Source organism: Haplochromis burtoni, unplaced genomic scaffold (assembly GCF_018398535.1).
Source record: "Haplochromis burtoni strain Fernald_Lab_line unplaced genomic scaffold, NCSU_Asbu1 Contig_24, whole genome shotgun sequence".
NCBI classification, from domain to species: domain Eukaryota; kingdom Metazoa; phylum Chordata; class Actinopteri; order Cichliformes; family Cichlidae; genus Haplochromis; species Haplochromis burtoni.
The window spans coordinates 2,861,185-2,873,835 of record NW_024582385.1 but is presented as its reverse complement, the minus strand read 5'-3'; the positions used below and the strand labels follow the sequence as shown (position 1 = coordinate 2,873,835).

Sequence of the window (12,651 nt, the reverse complement as noted above, 5' to 3'; positions counted from 1 at the left end):
TGGCAAAAATCCAATTTGTTATGTGATCACCAAAAACATTGTGATAGTTTGCACAGGTCTTTGATTCACTGACGCCACATAAATGAGGGAGGAAGCACACTATGAAACTCACCCATCTGAAGGGTGTGTCACAGATAATACTTTGTAAATATTTGATATTTTATTAAAGACTGAAATCAGCAAATGTTCTCATGTGTTCCTCAGAAATAACGTCTTATTTCAGCTGAACTGAAGCAGCTATAAATGCTTCAGTCTAAAGCCTCGTTAGTTCAAATCAGTGTTGTGAAAGCTAGCATATCAATGGAACAAATACATGACCATATAAATATGGAAGAGTGTCCTAAAATGGTTTGAATGGTGGAGAGTTAGGATGTTATTAAGGAGAGAGGGTCTTCTTCTTTTTATAGTTGCTCCCATTATGGGCCACCATAGTAGATCCTTTGCCTCTATCTCACCCTACCCCTCCAACCGTCTTACACCAACCCTCTGCATGTCCTCCTCTACCTCATCCATGAGCTTTCTCTGTGGTCTTCCTCTTTCTGCCTGCCTGGCAGCTCCATCTTCAACATCCTTTGCATCAAATAAATTTCCTTCCTGTTGTCGCCAAGTGGAATCCAGTGGTTTTCAGTGTTTGGAGTAACACTCGAGGGTCATCTTATTGTTGGGTTTTTTTGTTTTCTGTGTTCGCCGTATCATCGTAGGGTCTTTACATTACAATATAAATCACCTGGAGGAAACAGTTTTGTGATGTGGTGCCATAAAATAAAACTGAACTGAACTGAACACGGCAGCACGGTGGTTAGCACTGTTGCAAAATTACAGACATTACTCAAAGTATGAAAGTGCCATTTAAAAATCATTCGAACATCATGTAATAGAGAAAACACAGCCGGGGAGCCTCCTTGATCAGGATCTCAGTGCTGCGTGTCTCAACAGGCTCAGGTTCAACATACTTTTACAAAATAAATAAATGAAACCTTCAAAGTCTAAGTTTTCCAATCATTTACTCTTTTATTTAACTTGAAAGCAACGACACAGCGCTGCACGAAGAGAGCCACAGATGAGAGAGCCCTGTTACTGGCTGATGTTAATGCTACTGCGTTAGGTGGCGTGTAGACTCATATGAATTCCAGTTAGTTGTAAACAAACAGGATGGACGCTGTGTGCTGCACAGTCGGATTCCCGCAGGTCGGAGGCGGAGTGACGCAGACAGAGGCCACCAAAACGAGCACACCGAGGAGGAAGCCTCCTAACTTTACTCCCCACACGACCTTGACACAGTTACACCACCAACTAAGCACAAACACATAATACTCAAATCAGCAAAGCACAAGGAACCTGTTTTAGTGTGATGTGCGGTTAAGTACCTCATCTCTGTCTTTTCATTTTGTGCCCAAATGTTGTGATGTTGTATCTTATTTGTGGCATCTGTGCAAAGACAAAGGCACAAAATCAGCAGCTTGTGGCAATACGTGTTATGGTTGCGCAGGAATGTTCAGTGTCTCGTTATGAAATAGTCCCAGTCATGACCCACAGATATGAGATGAGACATTACAGTTAAAATGTGAGTTTTATTGCAAAACTAAGGACTGTAAACCCCTCTGTTTCCAAACAGTCATTGAAGTGGACTCACTCAACTGCAAGGAAGCACTTCCCAAAGAGTGGAAGGCGAGGAAGAGCTAGCGGCGAAGCTGCTTTTAAATACATTTTCCATAAAGATGCTAAACAATGATGCTGTGCTATGTTTACCATAGTTTGTGTTTCTCCTGGACTCCTCTTGGAATCGCAGTGCAGCTCTGTGAAAGTGAAGAACGGACAGATGGGAGAAAAGTCAGTGTAATATAGAAACTGAGATTTGCTCATCAAAGACTGCAGCGTGCTGCGAGTAGTTTCAGTTCATGTCAGTTACTGGTTAAAGGTGTCACTGAGTAACGGAGACTTTTTTAAACCAGCATAAATGATCACGTTGCTTGCAGAGGTTCATTTTCCTGCCTGGTATCCAGCTGCTTCTATAACTCTCGTTGCTCCTTTCTTAGATCCTGCAGACAAAAGATGAAACGTTTGAGCGCAGGCGGCAAACTTTATTCATATTTAAGTCTCTGACTGACTTTCCAATCACCTCGTCTCTGACAGCAAAAAGACTCGTAGCAGACGTGACATCCGAAAGATGATGAAGCTGTTCATACCTTCAGTGTTTCTTCATCCTTACTATGTAAGACTATCTCCTCCAGTTTGTGGTACAGGACACAGAAAATCTTTGCTACAGCTATCAATGTGCTATTTGGTCAAAGAAGCAATTTGAAACAAAATTACCCTCAGTTTCTGCATAGCTGACCTCATTTTCTGACCTTTCCCCCTGAGATAATACAGCTGAAAGAGGAGCAGAGCATGACTGTTTCTGATTTAGCTGGAAATTCTTTCAGCTTTTACACGACTCCAGCCGTTAGAGGCAAAGTGTGGTGTTAAATCGTTACAACAAGTATACTTGGAGACCCAGACGTCGCCTCAGCAGGCAGATGTTCATTTTTGTGTCTCAGCCGCTGATTCTCTGCCTCCAATCAGGACATGAAATCAACACCAGTGATTTGCTTTTGACATCAATGAAATCTGCGACGTTTAACAGTGGCCAGCTGGTCACAGGGTCGTGAGCAGGCCTGAACTCTAAGGTGAAACAGCGTTTGTCCCGATGTCTTTTGGCTGAAGTCAAAAAAGGACACACTTGTGCATGCCTCTCACCATTTCTCTTATTAATGTTTTTTCATATTCCTGCTTCCAGAGTTTTCTCTTTGTTTCCACCTGTTGCTGTGACCTGGATACACAGTCAATCATCAACGATGTCATCATAGCGGTGCCATAACTTATTTTGAAATGTTCCACAGAGGAGTGACGTGCACAGCGTTATTCCAGTTTGTGAGACTACAGCCCATGAACAGTGCGTATATAAAAGTCCCTTCTTTGCCATTAAGTCTAGTTTAGCTGCTAAGGTTTAATATAACAAGCTCTTTTTTTACCTTTGTTATCTTCTCTCCAGGTATCGGCCCGTCCTCCAGCAGAGCTCCTTCTCCTCTCTGTAGTTGCTTACAGCATTGGAAAGTCTTCTCCTGATCGCTTCCACTTCACTACACACACACCAGGACACGAGCTGTTATACCCACAGGTGCCATATACTGTCAAACAAGTGCAAATATTTTCGCCCTGTTTTAGCACTCACATGCTTTCCTGCTTCTCTCCATCGCTCCTGCATCATCCTGCTGAATCTCCAGGTATCAGCTTTTTTAAACATGCTGGAGGTTTAACAGGTTAAAATGTAGTTTAACAAACAAACATGTCTCTGCTTTCCCACGGAGAGCTAATCAAACCGGTACATCCCACTTTCTAAGTGACATTAACTGCCGCACAGGGAATACAGACATAACATAATCCTGGGACTTCCCCAGTAAGCCCAGTGAGGTTTTTAAACTTCAAGGTAACACTGCCCCCTATTGAACAAAACAGCTAGTTTCTGTTACAAGCAGCTGTACATGATCTGACAGTAATCAGATTACATCCCGTCCACTTGCCCACATCACTGAAATCAGACTGCAAGCTGAGACGTGACAGCGTTGTGTTATGAAGGATTGTGTAACTATAAGCCTTTCATCCAGCTCGTTTGATGAGTACTAAGGAGCACAGTATTACAGGTTGACATTTTGCTTGTATTTCCCATCAGACCTTTTTAAAACAGACAATATTTCATCTCGAAGATTGTGATTTAAACACAAAGACAAATGAAGAACACAAATATGTTCCATATTAGAAAACAAAGATCGGAGGTCTACGTGTACAAATGAAATCTCCAAATACATTTCTGTGGAAAAACTTTTCATTTGGAACTATTATAATGTTTTTGTGCTTCTTTAAAATATGAACTAAATGACCTCTGACATGACTATAACTGAACTCAGAGCTACCACGTCCAGGCAGAGGCTGTACTTTGTCATTTTAACATCACATGTCGTGCGGTCGGGTGGTAAATGACACCTGCTCTGCAATCTTCCCATCATTCCGCTTTCTTAACAAGATCCCAGGAGACAGTAAACCCGGACTGTGTTCGAGCCCTCGCAGAAACACCTTCCACCTGTGGGAGAAGAGTGAGCCGCTGGACAAACTTCTTTTAACTCTGGCAAATGAGATGAGACAGGAACTCAAACATGCCAGCGGACAGCTGAGGGCTCTACTAATGACCTGAAAACTGCAATGTCCTTAGTTTTGGAGTTGTTTTTTTCTAATTTGACACGATGCCGTTCATGCATCCTCAATGTGAAACCTGCAGAGGACTGAGACGTGTTAGAAGTGCGCTCCAGGAAAGTGATCCACTTATTTATAGAGTCTTAATTAGACTGCCTCTCTGGAGGTTTGACCAGGCAAAAGATGAAATCTCTCCCTCTTTCTGTGTTTGTGTGTCCCCCCCAAGAAACCCAGCATCACTGCTCTATCCCTCACTGGCCCCCTTCATCACCACACCCTGCACTCGAGTTATGATGCAATTCGTGGGGACGCGTGCTCTTGCCCTACATTGCTACTGGGGCTCCACCGCAGGGTTTGTTTTCTACAAGCTCAGAGCTGATTGCAGACGAGACTCCAGCTGAACGGTGAGTTTCCTCTCTGTGCATCATGCATTTCTACAACAGACTTTGGTGTCATATTTAAGGCCTTTGTTTTTGTTTTGCACTCAGTCCATAACCCGTCTCCAGTGTGCAGCTCTCATTTGTGTTTAACAAAAGTGTGAATCGATTACGCCGTATTGGATTTCTCATCTGGAAGTGTGTGCGCTCTGTCTTGGATTTCTCATTGTCCCTCGCAGTTACTCAACAGGTCTGAGTTGTTTTGGTAGAAGCGATTGCGCAATCAGGCGCTGGAGCAGCGCTGTGCTATGAGCCTCACATAAGCAGAAGTGTCGTTATGAAACTGTTTACTGGGTGCTGGCTGTGACGCACAGTTTGCAGTTTAACTCCTGAACAAAATAGCTGTTCTGCAGAATAAAGCACACATCTGTGGCAGCAAAAGTTCATGTTTTGCACAAACAGACCGGTTTGGCACAGATTTCTATTGTCGGGATTGTTCACAGGATATGATGAATAGCATGGCTCTTGGACAAGGTTCTGTTTTCTCATGTGCAAACGAGCAAATGATTTGTTGCAGCATTGAGTGAGTGCTTCTAATGAGCACATGTCCTGAAGGTTTGAAATCTGCCACTGAGTCTATGTGCAGTTTTTTATGTATAAGAAGGACATCGTTTTTTGGTGTGCAACATCTCAGTAGCACAAAATAGCCTGCCAACTATTCACAGCTGCCAGTGTGAGCCGTTTCAGCGATCAGGAAGCGTGTTTCCATTGAAACATGCTGAACATACGTTTGTGTTCAGGTCCTTGAACCTTCAGCAAGCACTGAGTGGAAGTCTCACAAACTATGTACTTCACATTCATCTGGGATGCATGTGCTGTGCAGTTTTATTTTTGCAGATTTTAAACAGCCAGAGGTGCACAGCTAGGGCACAGAAAGAGGGATGAAGCTCTGAGAGTATGTGTGTGTCTGCAAGAGGAACTGGCAATTCCAGCAGATGGTGAGCTGCACACCTCAGTGTCAGAGTCCCCGTCTTGATGCTCACTGATTCCTGAGAGACACGAGGCTCTGTAGTGACACACTTACATGCTTGCAGGCACGAGCACGGAGATGCGTGGATCTCCTGTGAACAAACGAAGGGAGGAAGCATGAAGCACAACACCGTCTTACACCGTTAAATCTATTATTTAAACATATTGAAGATTATTGGGAGAAACTTCTCAAAAGTTGTCTGCACAGAAAAATGAACAAGATTTGCATGTGCTCCCAGTATCAGCGCTAATTAAGGTACTTATTAGGTCATGCACAGGCCTGACTGGGTTACTGGCGCTCTGCAGGATGCAGGAGTAGCAAAAACAGCAGCTGTTTACCCCGTGTGCAAGTGTGTATGGAGACATGCTTGAGAGTGGAAAATATTCAGGGGTTCTCCGTGTTATTGAAAGCGACTCTGTGTTTGTTTGGGACCAGTGGCGCTTTCAGATCTGGCGAGCAGATCAGCATGCGCGACGCTGCGCTCAAGGCCCGTCTCTTGTCTCAGCAGGACGCCTTCCAGATGAATGAGATGGCAAAGTGTGGGGCCGAAGGTGAACTGCTTCAGAGGCGACTGGGTGTAAAGGAGCAGCAAAATGGGGAGCTGGGAGGTAAAGTCTAAAAATGCTTAATGACACTATAAGTGAACCAGTATATAAATGGTTCTCCTGCGCGCCCACATTTGTTTGTGTGTGTTCTTGAACGTAAGAAGACTCGGGGCTCCCTGCGGATGGTGGGAGACAGACGGACTCGGATGAGCGCGAAGCCCTCGTGTTATGGAAGAAACCTCTGCTCACGCTTCACTACTTCACTCTGGAACTGCTGATCACCCTGAAAGGCTGGACGTGGAGGTGAGACTGCACTGTCTCTGATCTGTTCCTGCCTGTGGCTTCATGAGCGAGTGCTCAGTCAATAAGAGCTTTAACATTAATGATAATGTTAAAACAGGCAACGTGGTAACATTAGACTTTTGGTGAATTAGTAAGATACAATGCACAAACCGTTTCAGTATAGCTTCTTTGCATCTGCTCAGCTGTTAATGACGAAAAGGAAAAACTTGAAACATTTATGTCCTGTGAGTTTGTCACTGGGAAATCAGCACATAGATTTGTCCTATTTAAGCAGTAGTTTTTTCAGTATTATTTATAGTGACAGTTGCTGCTTTCATTGCACAAAAAGAGGAAGCGGCAGCACTATGCAGTCCTCACTTACACAAGAAGGATATAAACACCACCAGATCAGATGTAACGTTGATTGTCTCAGTTAACCGTTGTTCTATCTTCAGTCTTCAGCACAGTGCAACAAAAACACCACAGGATCTGTTTACATGTGTATATATTTTCACTTTGCACTCCTCTTCCTTTCTACCAAGAAAGTCTTTCCGCCACACACACTGGCATGATCCCACCAACAAAGCAACAACATCAGCTCAGACTCCGTCAGAATTTGTCTTGGCAGCATGTTCCCTGTGGTGGAAAACGTGTCTTTGTACACCTAATAACAAAGAACCCAGAAGAAGGTCAGAGTGTACTCTCAGGGGGGCCTTTGCGGTTAAGCGTGTCAGGACAACGTGTTTATTTTCTAAAACTACAAGAGGATGTGGTGAGCCGCAAGCACCACGAGCAGCGCTGTGACTGAGAGAAGCTGCTACTCCCCAGCACACATGCAAACACATTAGGGCTTTAGTGCACTCGCATGCAGAGAGGTTTATCCTGGATGTTGTTAAAAGTGGTTTGTAATTTACAACATGTGGGAGTCCTCAAGGCAACAGACTGTCCTGTCTTGTGGCTATGCACTTGTTGTTCTTAATATGCAGGTAGCTTGTGAAACAATGCAGGATTAGGATAGGGGAGGGCATGTGGTGAGAAATCATTACGGTCAAATGAATGGAAATTCTGGTTTTAATAAAAACACATTTGCAGTGTTTTTTTCTATTCTTGGATGTGTGGGATTTCAAAGACGGGATATCCTCGATACTGTCATGGCACACACATAAGCCCCACCCACCTACGGTTTAAACTTCAAGGCAAATTAAATCATGCAAAGATACTCTAACACAGCCCAAGAGTAAAACCTGGACTAAATCCTAATCTCATCGTTAGATGTCACCAAATTGCAGATCACTGAATTCTGTTTTTTACCAGGTGTACGACAAATGATCACTGTTCGTCTGCAGTAAGCGTAGGCTGTCAGTTCACTGTTTACCTCAACTGTCAGTATGTTGTTTACTGTGAAGGAGGCTTTAAACTTTGTCAAATGAATCCAGTGCCAGTGTCAGTGAACCTTACTTCTGACTGATGTGCTCTGAAGTTGAGGTGTTGCAGCTATTCTGAGCTTTTCAGTAAATGCTGCTGTTAGCTTCGCGTTAGCTGCTGTTAGTCTCAATTAGCTGCTCTTTGAAGTGGGTGTAACACAGTTGGACATTAACTGGCCTAATGTTAGCTTGTGACCAGCTGTTGTTGTTTAGCCAGCTCACTGTCAGAGCCTTGAGTTAAAGAGATGAGGCTGGAGGTGAGTCGGAAAATGAGGGAGAAGAAAAACATAAGAAAAAGAGATGTGAAAATATACATGCACACATGTTAAATGGCTATAAATGTAGCCGGTCTTTAGTAACATACGTAAAACAGCGACATCCATCTCCGACCGCTGTATTGAAGTTGGAGAGGTATGGCTTCCACAAACAGGCAGCTGCCCCTAGGTATTTTTAATGGATTAATTCTGAGTTTATTAGAATGCTTCCAGTTCTATTCTATTCTATTTCTATTAGCTAACCTCTAATTAGCTACAAGAGCCAGTTTTCCATGTCAGTGCTAATGTGGTGTGCTCCAGTACCTGAAATAAGTGAGTGAAGCCCACAGCACATGGAGGCAACTGTTTGCTCTGACCTTCTCACTGGGGGCTAATTTCATGCTACTCTGACTTTTCCTTTAATCAACCCTAATTATTTGCACTTGGGACCAGCGCGCATGCGCTTCTGTTCACTCCGATATTGTCTCCGTGTCAGTTTGGGCAGTAAATATGTGAAAGAAACGGTTTTAACAAACGCACAGACTGTAATGTGTCAGCTGGCCAACCTTTTCTACAGATGTGCACGTCCTGGTCACTGGGCAAACAAACAAGGTTAGCTTAGTCAAAGGAGCTTGCCTGCGCACATTAACGCTGTGGATAAAAACATCAAGTTCACCAGGGAAGACACAAAGGACAACTGTCTGCCTTTCCTGGACTGCGCTGTGCACATTGAAGAGAACGGCAAACTCAACATCGAAATTTACCGGAAGCCCACACACACGGACCAGTACCTCCTTTTTGACTCCCATCACCCTCTGGAACACAAACTTGGAGTAATTAGGACCCTACACCACCGGGCAGAACATGTTCCCTCTCAACCTGAAGGAAAAAAGAAGGAACACACACATGTAAAGGAAGCACTCAAAACGTGCGGCTATCCTAAATGGGCGTTTTTAAAGTCAGCAAAGAGGCACAGAAAAGAAGACCAGACACCAGCGAAGGAGGATAAGAAGGACAGACGCAACAACATTGTCATCCCCTATGTAGCCGGTGTATCAGAAAAACTCAGGAGAGTTTTCTCCAAGCATGACATCCCAGTGTATTTCAGACCCAGCAACACACTCAGACAGAAACTGGTTCACCCGAAAGACAAAACGCCAAAACACAAACTTAACAACGTGGTGTATGCTGTACAGTGCAGCGAGGAATGCCCAGACCTCTACATCGGAGAGACCAAACAGCCACTTCACAAGCGCATGGCACAACACAGAAGAGCCACCTCCACAGGACAAGACTCAGCTGTCCATCTGCATCTTAAGGATAAAGGACACTCTTTCGAGGATGCCAATGTTCACATTTTGGACAGAGAGGACAGATGGTTTGAAAGAGGAGTGAAAGAAGCCATCTATGTCCACTGTGAGCGACCATCTTTGAACAGAGGCGGGGGTTTACGACACCAACTCTCTGCCATCTATAATCCAGTTTTGAGATCCCTTCCCAGACGCCTTAACGCCCACTCACATCCTGGGCCATCTGACCTCAGGAATTCGCATGACAAGGTGAGGCCAGGTTTCACAATGAACCCACCTGAAACTCTGGCTGATTGGGGCCCGCACCCAATTTCACACCTTGGCTCAGGTGATTAGAGGATCATCAGGGGGTCCTTTTGTCCCTCTGTGGGGGGAAACTCCCACTAGGTTTATATCTGGGACTCTCCACCATTTGACCTTAGAACTGAAGAAGCTTCTCGGATGAGAGGTGAAACGTCTTCAAGCAACTTAAAGAAGTCCAGACGCTTTTCTTTGCAAGCTCCTTTGACTACGATGACCTGGATGACTGAGAACCTTCACAGACAAACAAGGTTAGCTTAGCATCAACCATAAATCTGATGATAGCATAGTTAGCTTCTGTCGTTTAGTTTTTTCATAAAACGTTTAATTCTAACATTCAAAATAAACACGTGAGCATTATCTTTTTACGGTGAGTGTACGTGAACGTCTGTACAATAACTTATTTTTCAAAGTCTAGAAATGTCTTTGCGACTGTCGCGAGAGTTTCTGCTTTGGATTCATTCTGCCCTGTATTAAGTTGCTCGAATACTTTCTCCCCTCCACACATGCAGTGTTGCCAACTCCTCAGTAAGGAAAATCGCTATTGGCTGTCCTAAAAGTCGCTAGAAGTCGCTAAATGACGTCATCGCCTAATTTGCATAATTGGTCATGCTAATGTAATTGTAACCTACGCTGTTTTAGAGAGAAATAACATCGTGGAAGAGACAAAGTGAGTAAAAACGTCCTAAATGCATTTAGAGTTTATTTAGAACTACGAATTAAATTTCTTTTAGCAATTATTGTTTTTTAATGTCACAATTCCAACCCTGCTCCTTTACCCGGGCCTGGACCGGCAAAAGTGACCTGAAATAGGCGCTCTGGTGGAGTTACTGTGTGTGTGTGTGTGTTTTAAGTAGTTTTAAACCTTGTGATCCACAAAGCAGCACAACAGTAAAGGAAGAACTGACTGCGTTACAGTCAGTGCGGGAGCAGCGGCTTCGCTCATGCGCGATTCATTTGCCGTTTGGACGCACAGGTGTGAACGTCTCCTGCCCTGATAGCAGCGGGGGAGGACTGTCCTCCGCCCGTGAGCGCTTTGGCACGGGTGAGGTGCCCACAGCAGCACCGCTGCTTGTTGAGAGTAAGAGCGATCCGCGTTTTCACGTCAAAAAGTCGTCATAAATAAGCTCCAATAACACCAGAAAAAGTCGCCAGATTTGTCGCTAGTCGCTTTTTAGAATAAAAGTTGCTAAGGGGTCTGAAAACTCGCTAAATATAGCGACAAAGTCGCTACGTTGGCAACACTGCACACATGTTAACGAGGTGACAGTAACGGCACTTATGGCCGAGCACGTGCTTTTATAGGCTGCATATTACTCGGATGTGTTCACCATCTGGAAGCACGGCCTCGTATGGGTGAAGACCTGCGGTGATTTGATTAGCTTCCAACAGATGTCTGTCTCTCTTGTCCAAAGTTGAAATCCTTTCACTAACACGTCCTTGTTGACGATCCCTCTGGCGTCAAACTTTCCCTATTAAACATTGTCTTTCTGCTTTGTTTTCCACCAACTTCCGTCTCAAGTTTGTCTACCTTCACTCGCTGCTTCTTCACCCAGGCTCTGGCAGCAGAGACAGACTGTGTTTGGCCTGCTGACCCTGCTGATCCTCCTCTCCATTGCCTATCGTATTGAAGGAGCACACACCCAGGTGACTAAAACTCTGCACATATTGCATTTCTTGACGTATCCTAAATATTCATATGCAAGGAGGTTATTAACGTAGTTGGTCCTGTGGCAGTCACTTTTTTGATGATTATATTTCCTCACCTTTAGCCCGCCGCAGCACTGAATGCAACATGTATATTTGCTGCAGGGTTGTCCTGCCCGTGCATCCGCATCAGCTGTAGAGTGCCTGAAATCTGTGGTTTCATCTGACAGTAGTATGTTGTTGTCTGACAGCTGATATTTGCATAAACGTGCTTGGTTGTATCTGCCAGTTTCTTATAAATATGCTTCTAAATGCCCAGATGCAGCATGCCGTGCTGTACAATCCCCCAGAGACGGTTCACATTTTTGCTGTTTTTAACGCCCCCTGGAATACGGGGGAAGAAAATCAGCGTTATTTACAGTCATGGAGTTGTGTAATCACTTCTCAGTAACTACACGTAACAATCTCCCTTGGCTGGCACTGCTTCCCCGAATCCTGCCAGTAAAGCCAGAGAGCGTATGTGCTGTTGTTGTGTTCCTGGGTTTCCTGGGAAATGGAGTCACTGGTCAGAGCCCCCACCCCACCTTCTCCCCCCTTCCCGTAATCTACACACTCCATGCTTCCCCCTGAAAACAACCTGCCCGGGCTTCCAGGAGGCGGTGTAAACAGCAGCGATAGATGGAGTGATAGTGGGGGATGAACAGAGAAGGAGAGATCTTGGCTTTCTTCTGTTTGCTTGTTGTGTAAGAGCTGGCTGCCACCAGGAAAGAATAATGGTGCTCTGTGCTGAACACTCCTACCCTACAGCTCTGTCCTTTAAACTCAACAACCTCAGGTTTCTCACTCACTCTCCTTCCTCTCCCTCTTTCTTTCTCCCAGCCTTTAGAGGACCCTCTGTTTCACACACTCTCACCTCCTCTCACTCTGTCCCTTCCTTGCTCGCACTGTGCACACCCCCTCCCTCCCCTTCCCCTTTTCTTGTTTTCTTCACACTCTGTGCATGTGTCTCTGCCATGTGGTTGACCGTCCCTCTCTCTGGCCTCTGCAGTATGTGTGCTACATGGAGAAGAAGACGCTGTGGTGTGCCTACTGGGTCGGCCTGGGCATCCTCTCCTCTGTGGGTCTTGGCACTGGCTTGCACACTTTCCTCCTTTATCTGGTAAGACGGCATTTTGTGTGAGTGTTCACTCTTTCACGCTGCAGTTATTCACTTGTCTGTGCATGCCTGTGACAGGGCTCAGAGCCGATGGATGAT

At 44.8% G+C, this 12,651-nt stretch overlaps 1 protein-coding gene across 13 annotated transcripts in view; it reads left to right on the top strand.

Moving 5' to 3' along the window:
• The first annotated feature begins 4,468 nt into the window (after positions 1 to 4,468).
• Positions 4,469 to 12,651, top strand: part of LOC102295875 (vacuole membrane protein 1) — a 51,234-nt gene continuing 43,051 nt past the window's right edge. For 9 of the 13 annotated variants that reach the window (XM_005926809.3, XM_014335020.2, XM_042218843.1 and 6 more), the window contains exons 1-4: positions 4,642 to 6,242; positions 6,341 to 6,482; positions 11,306 to 11,396; positions 12,445 to 12,555. In XM_005926809.3, the coding sequence (XP_005926871.2) occupies positions 5,990 to 6,242; positions 6,341 to 6,482; positions 11,306 to 11,396; positions 12,445 to 12,555 (597 nt within the window). In that variant the 5' untranslated portion in view covers positions 4,642 to 5,989. The other 4 variants (XM_042218844.1, XM_042218846.1, XM_042218847.1 and 1 more) reach the window with 4 other exon arrangements.